This window comes from Clarias gariepinus, chromosome 5 (genome assembly GCF_024256425.1).
Source record: "Clarias gariepinus isolate MV-2021 ecotype Netherlands chromosome 5, CGAR_prim_01v2, whole genome shotgun sequence".
Lineage (NCBI taxonomy): Eukaryota > Metazoa > Chordata > Actinopteri > Siluriformes > Clariidae > Clarias > Clarias gariepinus.
The window spans coordinates 12030001-12053009 of NC_071104.1; the positions used below are offsets into that span (position 1 = coordinate 12030001).

Consider the following 23009-nt stretch of genomic DNA (forward strand, 5'->3'; position numbering starts at 1 on the left):
ACTGTTCTTGCAAGAACTATTACAGAAAGGCTTACCTCTGTGTCTTAAAATTACAACTAGCTGTTGTTTTTCTTGTTGTTACGTAATTACCTAATTCCATATGTGTTATTTTATAGTTTTGAAATCCCTAGTATTGTAGTAGAATGTAGAAAATAAATCACTAAACAAAAACAAAGAAGTTTGCAAGTTACCCCAAACTTTTGAACAGTATTGTATATACCATATACCGGATAAATAAATGTATTGGTAAATTGAAGGCTGAAATATGTAAACTGAACACAGGGCTTATTCAAAGATTTAAAAATGTTAACATTTTAAATTCCACTTCTCAGATCTAATTTACTACAGTGTGCAAAGCTGAACACTGCAGTAAGTGTCTTTGTGCAACACTGCATCAAATAAAATTTTTTAAATAAGATTTTTTTTTTAAGTATGATGCATGATCAAAAAAGAAAGTCATGCAGAAAATCAATGTGCCTTCTTAAGTCCTATTTGGAGCTCTACAGTCTGCAGGCAGAAAGGACCTGTGTAAGTGCTCCTTTCTGCTTCAAGGCCAGTCAGTGTGCCCTTACAGTACTGTATGTGCAGTGATTGTCGGATGGCATGAGTGGGAGTGACTGTGATGACAAGAAGCTTGGGCAGCATCTTTCTCCACTGTGTTCAGTTTGGAGCACATTACTTAATTTAGCTACAGTTTTTGTTAATTGTTTTGTTGTAGTCCTGCCACCAGGGACAGCAGAGTAGAAGATGGCACTCGACAGAACAGATGCACAAAATGTTCATAGCAACTTATCCCAAATACCATATTACCTCAGAAATAAAATACATTTTGTGTGCAGTATGTATAAGTTTATTTCTCACCTTGGTTTGTGATTCATGTGACCACCAATGTACCTGTATAGTGTGCGAACAAAAATAATAACAGTTAACTACTAATTAACTATTTCCTTTTCAATTCACACTTAATTCTGTAAATCTGTCATTTCATCATACTAAAATTTTCACTATTGAAGTATCACCTGCATGAACAAAAGATCTTCCATTTTATACCAAGTAGTGTATACCATTAAACCAACAACATATGAATCTCGACTTTGCACATTCTCTTTCGCACTTGTCGCATCTTAATTATGTTGTGCAATGTTACAATATCAATGTCGTTCAAACAGAGGATCTACTGACTCGAAGCAACAATGTACTGAAGACAGACCAGAGAAGGAAGACTGTATTCCAGGACAGTTTTAGGTATGTTGAGCCAAAAACTATATATCTTGGACAAAATAAATTGGGGAAAGAATGCTACATTCAATACATCCCACCTTAAGAAACAATTAAATCGCTATTTGATTGTAAATCAGTAAGGGACCAACATGAAAAAACACTTTCACGCAATCAGATTAGAGATGTTTTTCAGGATGTTTGGGATGGGAGCAATCTTAGAGAGAATTCTCATTTAAAACTTCTTTAAGCCTGATTCTTTACCAAGATTGTTTTGAAGTGACCAACCCACTGGGATCAGGAAAGAATAAGCACAAGGTACTGGCAGTTTACCTAACTTTAGGAGACATTTCGCCCCAACAATAGATCCAGCATTGACTATATACAACTTGTGCTTTTATGCAAGGATCAAGACTTCAAATACTTTGGTCAGAATTTAGTATTTGGCAAACTGGTTGAAGACCTGAAAAATATAGAGGACCAAGGGATAGTGTTAAATGATGGGCAAGTTCACAGAGGCATCTTAATTTCCATAGCTGGAGACAATTTGGGGTCACACAACATTGGGGGTTTGGGGAACATTTTAGTTCCAGCTCACACTTTTGCCGGTTTCGGGATATACATCGAGATGCTTTTCAAGCTACACCATACAAAGTGGCAAAACAAAAACAGCTGAATCATACAAGCAAAATGCAGAAAATGCAAAATTGGATTATGTGAATTCAGACTGTGGTGTGAAGTTTGATTCTGTTTTTAATAATCTTACCCATTTTCATGTCTGCCATGGATTATCACCTTGCTTAGGGCATGATCTGTTTTGAGGGGGTTGTGTCTTCTGATCTGTCCCTATACATCAGCAGATTAGTTTCAGAGAAGAATTTCTCATACCAGCAGTTAAATCACCGCATTACTAGTTTTAAATATCTTGGCAATGATGTCAGTGATAAACCAAATGAGGTGCAACCAGGGTCTGAGAAACTCAGTGGACATGCAGTTCAAAATTGGTGTTTACTTAGATTTCTTCCGCTGTTTATTGGTGACAAGATTGACAGTTCATCAGATAGCATAGTATGGCAAATGGTCCTTCATCTTAAACAAATTGTAGAAATAATCTGTGTGCCTGACATCTCATCTGGGCAGATTGCATATTTGTTGGTTCTCATCAGTAAATACTTAGATTCTCGTTCAAAGGTTTTTAAAACCCATCTATTAAAGCATAAACACCACTACCTGTGCCAGAGCTTATTGTTTGCTTTGGGCCTCTCATTCGCCTTTGGACGCTAAGGTTTGAGAGTAAACATACCTACTTTAAACAGTGTGCTAGAAAACTGCACAATTTTAAGAACTTGTGTGCTACATTAGCTGAGAGACATCAGTACCTTTAAGCTTACATTTCTTTCTACCTGAAGTTGTTGCAAAAAGAGTTACTGCCTTTTATCAGAATGATTACAGTGACAAAATCAGGCAGTGCATAAGTAATCAGTTTCAGCCATATACCTGTAACACAACAGCAACACATGAAGTGAGAGTGAAAGGGACACTTTACAAGAAAAAAGTGTGTTCTACTTCATCCAACTAAAGAAGGTCTTGTGATTGGTAAGATAGAGCTGATATTAATTCACAACAGTTCTAATGTTTACTTTGTTGTGGATCTGCATTACACAGAATGTCTCATTGATCAAGGTGTTTATATTATCTCTCAGCAGATGTATGCTTGTGTAAATCAACACAGTCTGTGGGATTACTACCCATTGTTTGTGTACACCATGTGCCGCTCACCTGTAATTGTCCTGCATCACTCTTATCTCTCACAATAGAAATGGCAGAGTTGACCAGAATGATTAAGGATGCTATCCACTCTGTCCTTCCAAATCTGCCAGAAGAAAGTATCCGGAAAATTGTTGAGAAGTTGACGGGCCAGGGACTGAAGAGCACAGAGGATTTGGCTTTTGTGAGAGAAGAAGACCTCATGGATATTTTACGGCCAATACAGTGCCGTAAGCTGCTGATGGGGTAAAATCAAGGTAAAGAGATACTTTTTTAACCACTTTACAATGAATTATAAAATCATTGATTAACTTATTAGCCCTGCATACTTAGATGAATAGTTGCTATTTCACCTATTTTGCTGCTTGTGTACTAAAGTAGAAGGCAGGATTTTTGTTTTTCTTTCTATGTTTAGACCTACATTGTGGAACTCCTGCACACCCAGCCATCATGAGTTCAACTCCACTCAACTCTACACTGTCAAGCAGCAGCCCCTTAAGTCATCCAGCCTCATATTCATCCTCATGCTCAGCTTGGCCTAAAACATTTATTGTTTCATGGGAGAAAATGTCTCCTTCTTTGCGAGTGGCTATTTCTAATGAAAGATGTTCTGAGCCTGCTGACCAACGACAGATGGTCCGGATTATAGTAGATGAAATGCAGAAGTTAGAGGCAAACCCAACAAGAGCGCAGTGCAAGACAGTTGCTTTCCGTATTATTCAACAGCACCCAAAAGGTTTTGCAGATTACTTAGACGATGGTAAGACACTGTTGGGAAGTGGTTATGAATCACTACTAACACAACTCAAAGTTCGTATAGAACATCTGAACAGGAGCAACACACTTGCAAAGCGCAGAGCTCCTAAGTGCAGTAATGAATTGGTCACACCCAAGAGAGGACCAATGGACAGTTATGGATGTCTACAGTGACAGCCAGAAATTCCAGAAGAGGAAACAGAACCAGAGATGGAAGAAAAAAGGTCCCATATGATTAAACTTCACTCACAGTATGGCCCAAATGCTGCAGATCGAGCTAAAATTTAAAGTCTCTTGAAGAGTACCTATACTACTTACAAGAAACATCAATGCAGAACCAGGTCTGACAATAAGGAAAAAAAGAAAGAAAAAACAGTGGCCACTGCTGTTTGTGCAGAAGTCTTTATCTGTACATTTTGAGCTTCTTTCAGGGGTTTCTATTAAAACAATGGAACAAGCAATTGAAGGACGAGGGATAACTCCTAATTGACTACTTTGGGATCAAAGCTAATGATGATGTTAAAAAAAGTTTGAATGCATGACAATGAGGAGGTTTTAGCAACAGTTGTTCAACGGCACATTTTAAAGAAGAAAAACAGGATCTAATATTCAAGACAGAAGTTGTTGTAAATGTTTCAACTGTAATGTTATGTATTTTCTTAAGTGGAATATTACATTGTAAATTTGTTCACTTACAGTACAGGAGACAATGACTGCTGATATTGAGAGGACATGTTGCTTGCCAGAAAGCCCAAAGCTGATAATTCTTGGTATGTTTGTGTCTTTCAATGGCTAATTTTCCTGTAAGAGCATATTTGTGTTAATAAACAATTGATGGTCGAAGGTGATGGACTTGTGAAGTGGATGATCGGAATTGAAGGCCAGGTTATTTGTCAAGGTGTGCAGCCAACCTTCCGGTTTGGATTAGCAACACTGTGTTATTACAATTTCAATCTCCAATATCAAGATGCAGCTGCTTGTACTCTTAAATTCATACAGAGGTAAAATTTGGTGACGTATATATATATATATATATATATATATATATATACACACACACACACACACACATGCAGTTTTCCAAATTATTACACTCTGATCTCATTGATTTTTTTCTCAAAAATGTCTTCAAGATCAATCCAGAGAGAGGTAAAAAAAAAAAAAAACAAGCAAAGGAAAAACAAAGAGCAAGAAGACCAGAAAGCTTGTCCAAAAGCAGTCTGTTGCAGTCACCCCACATGTTGGCTCACTAATAAGAAAGCTTACTGAGTTTGAATGGGACTTTATATAAGGTATCTGAAGCATTTTTAATTTACTGCATGTAAGGCAGGATTCTAGGATTGTGTTGGAGCATTTTGCAAACCAGATTTTAATAAAAAAACGTGAAGCTGTACTAAAGACAAGACAAACTAGAACAGGAGAGACTAACGACTGATCGGGTTAGTGTCTAATCGTGTTAGTGTCTAAGTGGATATAGACCTAAACAGGTTAGTCTAAATCAACAGAAGGGGATCAACACTCCTGAGGCCAAACACTTATGGCTACAAATACAAGTGACTACACATACATAAGGTAACATAGGTGAGAAGCACACAGACATTGGGAAACACACAGAACAGTACTTACACTAAACAAGAGACAAACTATTACATATAACTTTACAAAAACAGCTCCATAAATCAAAATGAACATAACAAACCTATTATACAAAACAAATACAATTATACCAAACCTTAATACAAAACAAAATAAATGCCCACTTGACATTATTAATGCTCAACTCAGTTTCCCAGAGCAAACAGCTTTTTATAAAGGATCTAATGAGCGACCTCGGTTCAGGTGAGCGCTTTCATCACCTGACCGAGGTGCATTCTGGAAAACTGAGTCCAAAAACTACTCAAAACACACTAACAGTTATCAGATGCACAGCGCCCTCTAGGGGCGATCCCTTACATTTGCTTCTGTTTCCTGTTTATTTGTTGCTCTTATGAACGTAACGTTTAACAATAAGTCTTGAATTCACAGTAAAAAAAAAAAAAAAGAACACAAAAATGACATAAACTGTAACAATTTACATTTACATTTTGATAAAACAATTGCTTATTTTTGTAAATCTTACAATAAAGACTCGTGGAACTTATTTATAGTTTAAGTTGATTTTCTGTGTAGGTATCAAAGGTTTATTCATAACAACTGGTCACAGTTAAATCAGTCATTGTGTGCAAATCTGTTTTATTAATATGCTTTGAAATAGAAAAAAACTGCAGTAATTATAAATGGCACATAAAGGCATGCTAAATTTTGAAATAAAAAAGGACAGATGTACTGTAGCACTACAATGATTCAAATTGTCCATACACTATATTGTGCTTTTAAAAATATGAGTCAATTACATTAATACAGTAATAAACAATATGTAGACATGTTACAGTAATTTACAGTAGTTTAAATATGTAGTATTGTATTGTAGTTAAAAATATTACAGTAAATTACCATAAAAACTGTATAAAGTAAAGGACTGTAAAATAAATATACAATTCCTTACTGTTAAATTTACAGTACTGTTGTGGCGTCTGTACTGCCAGTAATATACTGTAAATTACAGTATTTTTTTTTACAGTGTGACTAACAGGAGGAGCAGCCAATTATAACAAAGAATTCCATACCAGAAGTCAGGTTACACACAGGTTTCTCAGCAACCTAATAAACTTCCTTGTACACTTGTGAACTTGCCATAGCTGAACTTGCCGTCTCATTATTTTTCTTTTTAAAATTTGTTCTAAATATCTTCCAGGTTATCTGATTAAGCAAGGAATGAACTACTGACTATTGCACAATTAAGTAAGTACTGTGTGCTTTTTTCTCGTTTTTTTTTTTAAAACATGTCCTTAAACCTGGTATTAAGGAAGTGTCGAGTCTGAGACGATTGCAGTCCTTTAGTTAGGTTAGTTTAGGTTATTTTTATTCTCAGTTTGAGTCTTGGCTCATTTTTAACAATGTAAAAGGAAGTGATTAGTCACTGAACTGAAAAGGAATCCTTATTTCAAGATTCCTTTTTACTATTGGTGAAAGTGAAACTCGGTCTGAAGAGAACAACAGCAACAAAATAAAATGGCCTCTAATATTTCAGAGGAGGATTTGTCCTGTCCGGTGTGCTATGAAATCTTCAAGGATCCTGTTGTGCTCTTCTGCAGTCACAGTGTGTGTAAAGTGTGTTTGCAGCAGTTCTGGGAGACCAAAGGATCCAGGGAATGTCCAATTTGTAGGAGGACGACGTCTATGAGGAATCCTCCCACAAATCTGGTGTTAAAGAATCTGTGTGAGATTTTCGTACAGGAGACAAGTCCGAAATCTTCTTCTGCATCTGAAACAGGCTGCAGTCTGCACAGTGAGGGACTCAAACTTTTTTGTCTGAATGATCAAGAGCTTGTTTGTTTGGTGTGTCGGGATTCAAGAAAACACACCAACCACAAATTTTGCCCCGTCGATGAGGCAGTAACATACTGTAAGGTAAAGAATATGAAACTGTGTGGTCAAACACTTTTTATAATTGTATTCTAGATATTAAAAGGCCAATTGAACTTGATTATAAAAGAGAACATAACTTTTAGAGTTACTTAAACCAATATTGAGTACTGTCACTGATCTGTGGTAATGATGTGTAAAATACAGTGCCTGCAGAAGTATTCATGCCCTTTGAACTTTTCCACATGTTTGTGGTTGTAACATGAGAAATGTGGAAAAGTCCAAGGGATATGATTACTTTTGTAAGCCACTGTAGGAGCTGAAACACCGAGTCTCCATGCAGTGTGTGGATTTGTTTCAGGAGAAGCTTAAAACTGCACTGAAGCCACTAAAGGAGAAACTGAAGATTTTTGAAGACTGTGAACTAAACTGGAGTCAGACTGCAGAACATATTAAGGTTAAGATCAATATCATGGTTTTAGATTTTCCAGCATCAGTCACAATTTATTTGATTTTTCCTCTTTACTGCAGATTCAGGCTCGATACACAGAGCATCAGATTAAGGAGGAGTTTGAGAAGCTTCACCAGTTTCTACGAGATGAAGAGGCAGCCAGGATCGCTGCACTGAGAGAGGAAGAGGAGCAGAAGAGTCAGATGATGAAGGAGGAGATTGAAAAGCTGAGCAGGGACATATCATCTCTTTCAGACACAATCAGAGCCGTAGAAGAGGAGATGAGAGCTGAAGATGTCTCGTTCTTACAAGTGAGGATCATTTAGTCACTTTTAATACTGTAAGATAGAAAAACCTCTTTCCATCATCAGAAATGTCACATTTCACTGGTGTAAAAATGTAAATCTTTTGCTTGCTTTGTTGTTTTACAGAACTACAAAGCCACAGTGAAAAGGTGAGTGATGTGATTTTTCTCTCTCTCTCTCTCTTTCTCTCTCTCATTCTCTCTAGTTCTCTGTATTTCTGAATCCAAACCCACAGCAACACTGACTCCTGAATGTTTTTGCAGAGCCCAGTGTACACTGCAGCATCCAGAGGAGCTTTCAGGAGCACTGATCCATGTGGCAAAACATCTGGCCAACCTGAAGTTTAGAGTCTGGGAGAAAATGCAGCACACTGTTCAATACAGTAAGACTTTTTCTTTTATTTCACATTTCATTTATGTAATGTGTTGTATATCATATCATATCATATCATATCATATCATATCATATCGTACTGTATTGATTGAGATTACCAAACAAAATTTAACATTACACAGAGAAAAAACGAGTTAATACAAAATGCAGTTTTTAAATGTTGATTTCAAAAATTACTAGCTACAGTAAAAGAATTCAAGAAAAAAAAGAGAAATAAAACTATTTACACGTACCAGTCTGCAAAGGATTACATAGTTATTTCTAAGGCATTGGGACTCCAGCAAACCATGGTGAGAGCCATTATACACAAATGTCCAATAATGAAAAAAAAAAAAAACAGTGCTGAACCTTTCCAGGAGTGGGTAGCCTACCAAAATTACTCCAAGACCACAATGACAACTCATACAGAAGCTCATAAAAGAACCTAGAACAATATCTAAAGGCTTGCAAGCCCCACTTGCCTCAGTTAAGGTCAGTCTTCATGATTTACTGTAAAAATACGAAAGAGACTGGAGGGTAAATGGCATCCATAAGAGAGTTCCAAGGCAAAAGCAACTGCTGACCAATGAGAACACAAAAAATGTCTTGATTATCCCCAAGATTTTGGGGCAAATATTCTGTGCAACACAGCAAAGAAGGTAAAACATAAGTTTTATCCTCGCCGTTTTTTTGTTTTTTGTTTTTTTATGCAAGCTTATTAATTTCATTGCTGTACAAAGTTACCACCAATGGTGCAGTCTCTGTTCTCTGAGATTGTGACAGACAGGCTGAGGGAATCATGGGTTTTCCTTCTGTCCACTGGCTGTTTGCTCATACAAGTCACCTGTAATATTTCTCTCCTGTAGATTTCACTTAACTTATTCCAAAAAATTGAACAAAGAGCACCCAAGTTACAGTTGGTATAAATATTGTTTACATTTTTCATTTTAGAACACACTGAAAAGGGCAAGAAACATGTTGTTTGGTTATATTTTGTGTGTGTGTGTGTGTGTGTGTGTGTGTGTGTGTGTGTGTGTGTGTGTGTGTGTGTGTTTTCAGCACCTGTAAGTCTGGACCCCAACACTGCTAATCCTAAACTCATCGTATCTGATGATCTGACCAGTGTGAGACGCAGTGATGAGGAACAGAAACTTCCTGATAATCCAGAGAGATTTAATGAATGTGAATGTGTCCTGGGCTCTGAGGGCTTTGACTCAGGGACACACTGCTGGGATGTTGAAGTTAAAGACCTTGCATACTGGCTTGTTGGTGTGATGACAGAATCTGCTCAGAGGAAGGGAGAGATATACTCCAGAAGTGGGATCTGGTGTGTGGAGTATTTCCGTGGTCAATTTACAGCATGCTCTCCACCACAGACAGACACTTTCCTCTTAATATCACAGAAACTCCAGAGGATCAGAGTGCAGCTGGACTGGGACAACGGAAAACTTTCATTCTCTGACCCACTCACTAACACACACATACACACTTTCACACACACATTTACTGACAAAATAATGCCGTTCCTAAGGGCTATTGGGTCTCTAAAGCTTCTCCCACTTCAGTGCTCTATAAGAGTGAATCAGATTAGTTAGAATTCATTAATGAAATACTGTATTGTAAACGATTCATATTTTTATGAAAGATGTTTTTAAGGAATCACTGAATAGTTCATTGTGTTCAAAGGATTTCAAGTTATTAATTAATAATTAAGTAGTTAAGTATTTGCCTGAATTAAACTTGTGTCATAATAGAAATCAAAATTATATTATGAATAGTGCTGGATTTAATAATTTACTTTGAAATAAGCTACTAATAAGCTACTTGCCTAATGTAAACAAACACCTGCATATTTTTACTGGGATGATTTGATATTTTCACTGCTATAATAATAGTGCTGAAGTTATATAAGTGTATTTTAACGTGCTGGAGTTGTTTCAATACAAAACTTAATATTTTGCCAATCTATTTCGCATCTGTTTTTTACGCCTCGATTACCAAATAGGGAGTAATAATATTAATAATAATAATAATAATAATAATTTTTTTAATAAAGCACCTTTCCAGAGCTCAAAGACACTTTACAATGAGTAGAAAACAGTCAACAAACAGACAACACAAAAAAAAGAAAAAAGACATGCAGAGGACAGGTGGATTCAGGTGTAACATTCGGAAAACAAGGGAGTTTTGAGTAGAAATTTAAATACGGAGATGTTGTTAACAGAACGTAGGGAGTGTGGTAGAGAGTTCCAAAGTTTGGGAGCAATAACAGTGAATGATCTGCCGCTCATTGAAGAGAGGCGGTACCAAGATACAACAAAAAAGCCAGAATCGGAGGAACGGAGCATTTGGCAGAAGACTAAGAAAGTACAACTTAACGTAAACCATCATAAGATAGTCAACCTTACAAAGTTTATTAATAACAGGTATATACACTAGTTTTTAATGAAATGAGACTTTAAATGCTCGTGGCTTTACTATATTTGCACTGTATAGCACTGTGCTGTGAGACTGTACTCTATGTGCGAAACTGTGAAGAGGAGGATATTAACTCTAAGTTTCCCTCCACCAGCAGTTTGTGGTTTTGCAGAGATCATATTTGTTCAATAATCATTTACATTTGTTTATGCTACTATACCATCCTAGCTAGAAAGGTGAAGACATTGTGAAATTTACGTGTTGAGGTCTTGAAATGCGAGCAGTATTGTGGGTAATCATCAGCAACTTTTTCACATGTATTTTTACTCATGTTTTAGTACTTCGTTATTCGCCTGAAGTTAAACTTGTTTTATAAATAAAATCAAAATGTTGAGTAAAAGTGATGTTCTGAAAAGTTATGTGCTGGATTTATTATTCAAATTTAAAATAAGTTGTTAATACTGTAAGTGACTTGCTCAATAAATTGATTAGTTTTTGGAAATAACCATTAAAAACAACAGCGCTAAAGTGGTGAATGAGCGCTAATGAGTGAATTTTAACATGATATAGTCATTTTTGCACAAAACTGATCTTTATTCGATCTACTTTTTTGATTTCTCTTCTGTGATTCACTCTCTGATTATCGAACAGGGAGTGTATTTGGCTGATGATAAAAGAAGTACAACTTAGCATAAATGAGGATTAAGAAACTCATCCTTACAAATTTTTATTTCTTTGTATTAATAAGTTTGGCAGAGAAATATCTTCAGTAACTTAATAATTTCTTAGGTCTCAGATACTGTATCTATTTGTGGAAAAAAACAAAGAATTGTTTAAGAACAAAAACTATTTCAACACATATTGCCAACAACTACAGTACTAACTTTTAGAAGCTGAAACCATATATTTTTAACTAAGTTAATCAACAATTTATTTTTAGCATCCGAAAAGTCACAACTGCCTTAGAAATAAAACTACAAGCACAACAAAGCAGCTACTTGCATTGTTATAACAGTCACCAGCCTGTTATAGGGCTGTGAAAGGTGAGGTGTTGTTCTCTTCCTTACCACGGGGGGCACTAGAGTACAATAGCTGCGCTATAAGTTATGGCAGGGTGTAGAAGAAGAAAGAACCAATGGCTGGAACATGGCCTTGACAATGTGGTTGAATTTGCTGTATTGGGAAACTTGTGTTTTATGCTCAACTAAAAGAAAGTAAGGTTGGCTTTTAAGTGAAATACATGTTTAACAATATATTGCATTTGATGTGTTTTGTGAACATATGCTGTGTTTCTGTCTGACCTTTGTAGAAAGACTTTGTATCCCTTGGTCAAACTTCTGAGTCCTTGGTGAGAAACCTATATTTTGTGCTCAACTGAAAAAGGACTTTTTAGTGTCTGGAGGAGTAAGGAGCGCTATGTGTGGACTGTGGAGGAGGTTTGTAGTGCCCTTTTTCTCACTGGGATTTGCATCTTGCTGTTTGTCTGTCGTTTTTGGAGTGGTCTTCCAGTTTGCTGGGGAGCTTTGGCATTGAGCATCTGGATTGAGATGGACAACTAGGTGGGACTATGTGACACATGGACCTCAGATAAAACCTTTAAACACTTTCTCTCGCCTCATTCCTTATCAAAGGACATGGTGCTTTGAATTATAATTGTATTTAGTGGTTGTTTGTTGTGATTGAATGTAAGTATTTTCAGAAAAGTTGTCATGATTCCAGATGTGTGCTTAAGATTATTTCTACTAAATACAACATATTTGTTTTGCATTCAATAAGTGATTCTGATTTCTGTTTGTTAAATCAACTATCCCATTGCAGTCGGTTATCTTTTTATAAGTGTATACTGATTTTCTGTGTGGTTAGACTGGAGACTGTTATATAAATGGCACCTGAACAGGGACCCGAATGCATTTAATGGTTGTTGTTTGATTAACTAGATTGACAATGGCAGATCAAGACCATCATAACGAGACAGAGGGGGAGTGTGAACCTAATAGCCAGCTTGACTTTACCACCGAGCCTTTTGCAACCAGAAGGGAACCCCTACGAGAGCTCATCAGCACATTTAGTGAATTGTATATTGACACGGGAGATGAGGAGGAAAGAGATGAAGTTCCTGATGACATTCCCTTTCCACCACCAATACCACTTGAAATAGAGGAAAGACCTGAAGACAGTTCTTTTTCAGTGATTGTGGAGAGATTGGGACAGCTGGAGGAGAGACTCACAAGTGTGGAAAAAAGACTGGAGGAATATGATAGAAAGGTTGTGAAGGTGTTACTCAAGCAGAAGTGAATAATAGATGTCAGAAATTGGAAGATAGGTTAACTTACAGAATGGAGAGGGAATGTTCAAGGATTCAGCAGAAACTTGAACTTAGTATCCAAGATCTAGGTCGCTCCATGGTAGATTGTTTAAAACGAAGAGATGCCCAGATTGATGATAAGCTCAAAACTCTAAACCCTCTTAAATCAACACCGATTCGTCCCACTCAGAGCTCCATTCTGCCTCCCTCAAGTTTCCAAGTCAGTAACCAAACCTATACAGTTCCACCTACCTATACGCAAATGTCTATTTCTGGAAGTACTTCAGCAGTTCCACCTGTGAAAATAGAGTTTCCAAACTTTAACAGTAGTGAAGAAGATGACCCAGTAGCATTTATAGAGAGGTGTGAAGAATATCTGGCTATTCGGCCTTTGTCTGACTATGAAATATTAGCTTCTCTTACTTCAGTTTTAAAAGACACCGCAAAGGACTGGTGGGTGGCTGAGAAGAGGAATGTAAGGACGTGGGAGCAATTTAAAGGAGTTTTCTTGCGTTCTTTTCTGAATGAAGACTATGAGAATGAAACGGCTAGAAGGCTTCTAGAGAGAAAACAAGGTGCACAAGAGACCATACGAGATTTTGCTTTCCACTACAGGGCTCTCTGTTTAAAATGGAAAAAGGATATGTCAGAAAAGGAGATCTTGCAATCCATCCTTAGAAACTGTAATCCACGTTTGGCAAGCCTACTTCGAGGCACTGTACAAAATGTTGGTGAATTGGTAAGAATTGGCACCCAGGTTGAGAAAGATTTGGAGGAATCCAAGAGATACTGGAGTAGTATCAACTCTGAGGCTCAGAGGAAGAAGTCACAACTGAACCGAGAAACCGTCTCCAAATCTTCCCATGCTAATACAAGAATAATGCAATCAGTTCAAAGTAATCCAATACAAAATAAGAACTTGATTACCTTGCCTATCTTGCTGAGGAACAGGTATTTACAGGCTGTTGTTGACACTGGAAGTACCCTTTCTTTGATCCAGGAATCGTGTTGGAGGCAACTGAAAGGTCAAGAAGTATGGAAACCAAGCAATGGACAAAATTTTTTGCTAGCAAATGGCCAAAGCCAAACTGCTGTAGGAAAGTCTGAGTGGGAGTGTGGACTGCAAGGCAAGATATTCAAGCTGACCCTGTATATAATGAGAGATTCTGATTTGACTGTTCCAGTGATTCTTTGTATGGATTTCTTGATGATTACAGGAATAATCTTGGATTTCAAGAATTTACAATATTGTTTGCCTTGCAATGATGATGGTGCTGTGCAGAGACTTCCACTGTGGTCTTGTGAACATCCCCAACCTTCACTCAAATTTTATCTTGCTTTACCAATACCACAAATAACAGTAGAAGCCTTACAGTCCATCAACCAACTAGTTCTGAAAGCAGATACTACACATCAAATAAAAAAACAACTAGAAAGTATGATGAAAAAATGGTCAACTGTCTGTACAAATGAAGTGGGTCATTCAGCTATTGTAAGACATCGAATTATCACAACAGATGAAATACCGGTTAGGAAGAGCGTATACAGAGTGTCGGTTTTCAGACAGCAATTCATTGACAATGAAATTCAGGAGCTGTTAACCAAGAATATAATTCGTCCTTCAGTCTTTGCATGGAGCATCGATATTCAGTACTTTGGATCTAAAGAGCGGATACTGGCAGTTAGAAATGGAACCTGACAGTATTCCAAAGACTGCGTTTGTAACGGCAGCAGGTCAATTTGAATTTTTACGCCTTCCGTTTGGCCTAAAAAACTCTGCAGTTTCCTTTCAAAGATTGATGGAATGTGTCCTTAAGGATATTAGAGGGAAATGTTGCTTTGTTTACATAGACGATATAGTGGTGTATTCAAGAAACGAACAAGAGCATTTACAACATCTGATTCAAGTCTTTGACTGTCTCCATCAAGCAGGTCTGACCCTGAATCTTAAGAAATGCAACCTTATGCAACGATCGCTTATCTTTCTAGGGCATGTAGTATCCTCGGAAGGAATAAAAACAGACCCTTCTAAGGTAGCAGCTATTTGTGATTTCCCGGCACCCCAGTCTCTCAAAGATTTACAAAGGTTTTTGGGGTTGGCTGGATGGTATCATCGATTCATACCAAATCTATCTGAGAAAGCGGCACCACTTCATGCACTAAAGAAGAAGCAAGCCACGTGGATTTGGACCGAAACATGCCAGCAGGCATTTGAAACGATAAAAAAAGACTTGTCAGGAGCCCCTGTTCTTATCCCACCTGACCTTAAGAAATCTTTTAAGGTACAAACGGATGCAAGTGAAGTTGGCCTTGGAGCGGTGTTGACCCAAGAGGTCGATGGGCAAGAACGGGTGATTGCGTATGCATCTAGACTGCTTCGAGGAGCAGAGCAAACATACTCCGTATCCGAAAAGGAATGTCTTGCAGTTGTATGGGCCGTAGAGAAGTGGAGAGTGTATTTGGAAGGAAGACCATTTGAGGTAATTACTGATCATGCAGCCTTAACTTGGGTTTTCCAGCATCCCAAACCTTCCTCCAGATTAACTCGCTGGACAATTAGACTTCAAGGCTATGAGTTCAAAGTCAAATATCGAAAAGGACAGTGTAACATTGTACCAGATACCCTGTCTCGAAGTTTAGATACCACCTCAGTGCCTATGATTGCCATGGTCAAAGCAACCAGGAATTCAGAAGACCCAGCTAAATTGCCGGTTGACTGGGCAGATGTTGCCACCGCACAGCAGAATGATCCAGAAGTACAAGATCTGTGCAAGAAAGTTGATTCACAAGCAAGTCAAGATCCATCTAGAGTTCATTATGTTATTCAAAATGGATTCCTGTTTCGCAGTGTACCCGATGGACAAAAAGGACCAAAATTACTGTTAGTAATACCTGCCTGTTTAAGAGCTGAGTTTTTAAGGTATGCCCATGACAGTCCATTGAGTGGACACCTAGGTCGACTTAAAACGTTAATGAGATTGATGGAAGTTGTTTATTGGCCCAGTTTGAGGACTGATGTATGGAAATACTGTAAGGAGTGCCAAACATGTCAAAAATATAAACCAACCTTCTCAAAGTTGTCAGGCTACTTGCAGTCTACTCCGGTTATAGAACCAGGACACATGTTGGGTGTAGACCTGATGGGTCCATTTCCAAAGAGTCCGAAACAGAATGAGCATTTGTTAGTCATAGTGGATTACTGTTCAAAATGGGTTGAACTGTTTCCACTACGGGTTGCCAAAGCACCTCAGATATCACGTATCCTCGTTGATGAAATTTTTACACGGTGGGGAACACCAGCTTATTTAGTATCTGACCGGGGTGCACAATTCACCTCAAATCTCATAAATCTTGTGTGCAAACAATGGGGTGTCATACAGAAGTTGACCACAGCTTATCATCCGCAAACAAACTTAACAGAGCGTATTAACCGGACACTTAAGACTATGATCGCTTCATATGTGAAAGACAATCATCGAAACTGGGACAAATGGTTACCGGAGTTTAGGTTTGCCGTTAACACCGCCTGGCAAGAGAGCACAGGATTTACCCCGGCTAAAATCGCTTTGGGGCGTAAGCTGAAAGGACCATTAGAGAGAGCTCTAACAAGACCACCTAATCCTTGCAATCCTACATATGGTACGGTGGAGAGACAGGAGAACCTCATCCAGTTGGTTAAAGAGAATGTGCAACGAGCTCAGGTTAAGCAGGGGCACTATTATAATTTAAGAAAAAAAAAACAGACTCTCTATAAAGAAGGTGACCTTGTCTGGGTTCGTACTTACCATCTGTCAAAAGCTGAGGATGGTTTTATGGCTAAGCTGTCTCCAAAATGGAAAGGTCCTGCCAAGGTATGTAAGTGTTTAGGGCCTGTAAATTATACGGTTTCGTTTCTTGATAAACTCGATAGTTATGATACTTACCATGTGCAAAACTTAAAGCCCTTTTATGGGAGTGTCCAATCTTCAAATGAGGGGGGTGATATATAACAGTCACCAGCCTGTTATAGGGCTGTGAAAGGTGAGGTGTTGTTCTTTTCCTTACCACGGGGGGCACTAGAGTACAATAGCTGCGCTATAAGTTATGGCAGGGTGTAGAAGAAGAAAGAACCAACGGCTGGAACATGGCCTTGACAATGTGGTTGAATTTGCTGTATTGGGAAACTTGTGTTTTATGCTCAACTAAAAGAAAGTAAGGTTGGCTTTTAAGTGAAATACATGTTTAAAAATATATTGCATTTGATGTGTTTTGTGAACATATGCTGTGTTTCTGTCTGACCTTTGTAGAAAGACTTTGTTTCCCTTGGTCAAACTTCTGAGTCCTTGGTAAGAAACCTATATTTTGTGCTCAACTGAAAAAGGACTTTTTAGTGTCTGGAGGAGTAAGGAGCGCTATGTGTGGACTGTGGAGGAGGTTTGTAGTGCCCTTTTTCTCACTGGGATTTGCATCTTGCTGTTTGTCTGTCGTTTTTGGAGTGGTCTTCCAGTTTGCTGGGGAGCTTTGGCATTGAGCATCTGGATTGAGATGGACAACTAGGTGGGACTATGTGACACATGGACCTCAGATAAAACCTTTAAACACTTTCTCTCGCCTCATTCCTTATCAAAGGACATGGTGCTTTGAATTATAATTGTATTTTGTGTTTGTTTGTTGTGATTGAATGTAAGTATTTTCAGAAAAGTTGTCATGATTCAAGATGTGTGCTTAAGATTATTTCTACTAAATACAACATATTTGTTTTGCATTCAATAAGTGATTCTGATTTCTGTTTGTTAAATCAACTATCCCATTGCAGTCGGTTATCTTTTTATAAGTGTATACTGATTTTCAGTTTGGTTAGACTGGAGACTGTTATATTGTTGTAACATGGTCTCTTCTTTATCCATTAAATTCACCAATGCTGAAAGTTATTTCACGTCCTAGCCATAATGTCCTTTGTCTAAACTTTATGCAGTTTTCACTTCTCAATGTCCAGCCACGTCAACTTTTTAAATAAATTGACCCTTGTCGCTTCTCTTGTAATGTCTGTAATGTTTCATGAACTTTTAAATAATCTAAACACAGTCAACAAATTGCACATGTATTTATTCATTTATTTTAAATTTTAGCAGAAAACAAATATCTACTAGACTTGCGCATTCATATTATCAACTGCATCAACTAGTTGAAAAGATTTTCAGAACAAATTGTTTCTTTGTGAAGCATGAACATTTTGTAGCAGTACATTTTAGAGCATGCACTTTGTACTCGTATTTGAGTAAAAAATATACAAGTGGTACTTATACTTGTATTATAGTACATTTGTCAACAAGTACTAACAAATGTACTAAATTTACTTGAGTATTGATTTTGTGTACTTCTGTTACTTGTTAAATTTTACTTTCCACACCCAGTCCTGATTATTGCCAGACATGTTGAGTCAAGAAATCACTTTTTAAAAAATTCAATTATTTTTAATTAACAATGGTCATTTTTGCAATTAGCAGCACCTGGATGCAAGTTACCCCCCTAAATGGCAGGAAGGGGGTTATTAGTATAGCCCACATGTTTCTTTTTTTTCTTCTTGGCTTAATTTTTGCTAAGTAGATAATGGGATGGTGAAAATAAGTGAATATCTAGTTAATATACTGTATCTAGTTGTTGTTTTCTATGGTTGGTCTATGGTTGTATTTGCCTAATACAAAACGCATTAGGGTCAGATGATTTTTTCATGTTTTATACAAAAACACACAGACAAAGAAATTGAAACTTTTACACATGACAGTAAGTCTGACGAATTAAAAGAATGTTCTGGATATCTTTCAGGTTATTTAAATAAGCAAGGAATAACTCTTGCTTATTAAAAGAAAAAAATCCTGTAAATGGCTTTTAGGTTTTAGATGAGGATTTGTCCTGTCCTGCGTGCTGTGAAATCCTCAAGGATCCTGTTGTTCTGCTCTGCAGTCACAGTGTGTGTAAAGTGTGTTTGCAGCAGTTCTGGAAGACCAAAGGAGCCAGAGAATGTCCTGTTTGTAGGACAAAGTCGTCTATGGAGAATCCTCCCTTAAGTCTGGCTTAAAAGAACCTGTGTGAGACTTTTTTTTACATGAAATAAGTCAGAGATCTTTATTATTGTCTGAAATATTCTGCAGTCTGCACAGTGAGAAACTTAAACTCTTCTGTCTGGATGATCAACAGCTGGTGTGTGTGGTGTGTCAGACTTCAAGAAAACACACCAACCACAAATCCTACCCCATTGATGAGGCGGTAACATACTGTACGATAAATAATATATATCTGTAAGCTTATGTGTTATATTATATTAAATAATATTAAATATTATTTAAAAAAATAATAAATAAACAAAAACAACAACAATAAAATTATTATAATAATAATAATAATCATTATTATAATAATAATTGTTATCACTCCTCGCTCACACCGTAGGTTTCCTACTGTACGTAGCTGCCCCCCCCCCCCCTTCTGTAGGTGAATAATTAACATTTATGGACCTTAAGCTTTCTCCGCATTTTAAATGTAAAACGCAGAGTTTAGTCCAGGGTCTGGAAGCACAGCAAAGAGTTGCACGATTAATTTTTAGCGAGTGGCACGTGAGCAAGGTGATGTTACGCACCCCAGAGATTTTAAAGAGGAGACTGGAATGCCACCCTTTGATCTCTGCGAGAGGACAGCATGGAAAAGAACTGCTCAAGCTCCCGCAGCACCTTCACTCCCGCACAGACCCCGTCTTCGCATCCCCGCCACCTAAGAGCAAAAGGCCGCCGCCGAGAGAACTGCGTCCCTGATCCCAGCCAGGAAAGCCACCCAGCTGACGGACGTCCAGGAGAGACTCCCACTTGGGGCCACACCCAGAGAGACGCACCACCACACTGTACTGATGAGATAGCCGTAGTCTGCAGGCTGACTCACAGCTAACCACAGTGAGCAACAAGAGTCAGTCCATCCAGTGAGGTGAAATGTGCCTTTCCCCCTTGTTGCCAGAGAACGAGAACTGGAGCACTAGCTAGCTAGCTGGTTAGTTGGCCTGTAAAGCTAATTAACAATATCGGCTTCCTCGTTGATGTTTGCAGAGTAAATGTTCGTTGAAACACCTTCTATACTGCTATTGTACCCACTACTGCAACCCATTGAGCTGTAGTGGGTACAATAGCAGGAGTAACTAGCACAATTATAACTGTAAAAACTGTACGTCTTCTTCTTAATGTCTCTGTGTCATCTTATTTACTTTAACAAGTGCAGCCTCTCGCTCCCCTTGCACTCTTCTTTTCTCCCTCGCTGCATTTCTTTCTTCCCAGCCAATCACACTACAAAACCACTGTCATGACACTGCATCTTCCAAACACAATAACAAAATTAAACAACATTGGTGGTCCACAGCACAAGCACATGGTACATAGTACATTGCAACCAAACTACAGCATACATTAATGCCAATGTAAATTACTTCTATGGACCCAAACACCAAATAAAAAAACTAATAATCCTAATTTCGGAAAATCCTCAACAACACAGAGTTCATAGTCCAAGAAAGTTGTCATGATTATGGTGGGAAGGAACGCAAACGCAGGGCTGGAAATAATTGAGAATATTTATTAATATTCACAAACCAAAAAAACACAGAACAAAACGAAACCAAAGATAACAAAACTGAATGGGGACAAGCTTCCCCAGGCCGGGTCTGCAGGCGGGAAATTATGAAGAGTACTTAGGTCACACCAAACGACTGGATTTACAGCCTTGCGAGGAACTCAGCGCTGCCTCAGGGTCAGCCTTGAACTTGAACTTTTCCGTGAGCGAAACAAAAAGGTCTTCCGCCTGCAGACTCCCTCAGTCCTGGGTTAACACAAAAACACACAATGATCAGACACATGGGGGAACACAAAGCATGATGAAAACAGTGAACAGACGAGGGGCTACGGGTTCGGCTGGAATAAATAGGGACACACACGGGGTAGACACAGGTGCAGGTAATCTAGGAATTAGGGAGGACATGTTACACACGCAGACACACTAGGGGGAGACAAAGCGACGGCTCAGTAGACGGGTGAGCCAGATCTTACTCCCCAGGACTGAGGTGGCTCAGATGTGACATTACCCCCCCTCCCAGGACCGGCTGCCCGGGAGAGGTGCGGGCGCGCTCTCTGCGTGACCGGAGGGAGTCGGGACCCACCGACCCGCGGGATTTGCCGGCGGGGGGGTCGGCCCGGAGGTCGGGGTGCTGGGCGATCCGGCCGTGTCAGGTGGAATTCTGTAATGAGCTCTCTGCTTAGCACATCACGGGCCGGGACCCAGCTGCGCTCCTCCGGTCCGTACCCCTCCCAATCTACCAAGTATTGCAGAACACCTCCTCTCCTCCGGGAGTCTAGAAGTTTTTTGACCCTAAACGCAGGGGCGCCCGCTATTTCCACAGCCCCGGGGAGCGAAGGCTCTGCGACGCCTCCGTCCAAGGGCCCTCGTACTACTGGCCTGAGAAGGGACACATGAAAGACAGGGTTAATACGCATATGTGCAGGTAGCTGTAACTTAAAGGAGACGGGGTTAATGCATGTAACAATGGGAAAGGGGCCGATGTATTTAGGGGAGAGTTTGCGGCATGGGAGGTTGAGGGAAAGGTCCTTTGTCGAGAGCCACACTCGATCTCCTACCTGGAGCGGAGGACTTTCCCTTCTCCGTCTATCGGCGAATTTTTTAAAACGGCGAACTGCTTGGGAGATCTTTGTGTGCGCATCCTCCCATACTTTTTCTGCTTTCTTAAACCACTGATCCACCACGGGGATATCGGTGGGAGTGGCATCCCATGGATAAAGCGGTGGTTGGTGCCCCAGTATACATTGAAACGGCGTTAAGCCGGTCGAGGAGTGTTTCAGTGAGTTTTGTGCATATTCCGCCCAGAATAAGCAGTCTGCCCACTCATGTTGTCGACTACTACAATATGCCCGGAGGTACCTCCCGAGATCCTGAACAGTCCGCTCTGCCTGCCCATTAGATTCGGGGTGATAACCCGACGTTAGGCTAACTGTGGTCCCCAACTTCTGGAAGAAAGCTTTCCAGACCCTCGCGATGAATTGGGGACCACGATCTGAAACAATGTCCTCCGGAATACCGTAGTAGCGAAACACCGAATCGAATAGGGTTTCTGCCACCTGGAGGGCGGTTGGAAGTGAGCCAAATGGGAGGAATCTGCATCCCTTAGAGAAGCGATCTACCACGACTAATATTGTAGTGTACCCTTTTGACACCGGCAGATCCGTTACAAAATCCACGGCTACGTGGGACCATGGTCTGTTCGGTGTGGGCAGGGGCATTCATTTTCCAACTGGCAAGCATCGAGGGGTTTTGGTTGTTGCGCAAACTGCTGAATGACGAAACTGACCTTCTTCCCCTCTGAAAGGTCAGGGAAGTCGGCCAGATAGAGTTCACAGGCTAGAAGAAATTTCTTGCACCCCTCGGGGTCTCCGGCGTATCTCTCCGGTGGGGCTGCGCGTGGTGGAGAGCGTGCGGACCGGCGTTGGGGTGAGGACGGGCCAGTGGCGAGGCTCTGGACGCCGCGCGACAGATCGAGAACTGACCTCGCCAGCGCGTCAATCTGTCCTTGCTGTCGTCAGACGTAATCAAGGTAGGGGGGTTCATCTTCAGGGAGGGGTGTCCCTGCTGCGTTCAAAAGGGTCTGTTCATCTGTCATGTTTATGGTGGGAAGGAACGCAAACGCAGGGCTGGAAATAGTTAAGAATATTTATTAATATTCACAAACCAAAAAAAAAACACAGAACAAAACGAAACCAAAGATAACAAAACTGAATGGGGACGAGCTTCCCCAGGCCGGGTCTGCAGGCGGGAAATTAAGAAGAGTACTTAGGTCACACCAAACGACTGGATTTACAGCCTTGCGAGGAACTTAGCGCTGCCTCAGGGTCAGCCTTAAACTTGAACTTTTCCGTGAGCGAAACAA

The 23009-nt window shown here is 39.4% G+C and overlaps 1 protein-coding gene across 1 annotated transcript; it reads left to right on the forward strand.

Annotated features, from left to right (window-relative positions):
* The first annotated feature begins 6544 nt into the window (after positions 1-6544).
* On the forward strand, positions 6545-9973 carry LOC128524489 (zinc-binding protein A33-like). The gene is made up of 6 exons (XM_053497067.1): positions 6545-7251; positions 7568-7663; positions 7738-7968; positions 8089-8111; positions 8226-8342; positions 9371-9973. The coding sequence occupies exons 1-6, from the start codon at positions 6853-6855 to the stop codon at positions 9927-9929; spliced, it is 1425 nt and encodes a 474-aa protein (XP_053353042.1). The 5' UTR covers positions 6545-6852; the 3' UTR covers positions 9930-9973.
* The last annotated feature ends 13036 nt before the right edge of the window (positions 9974-23009 follow it).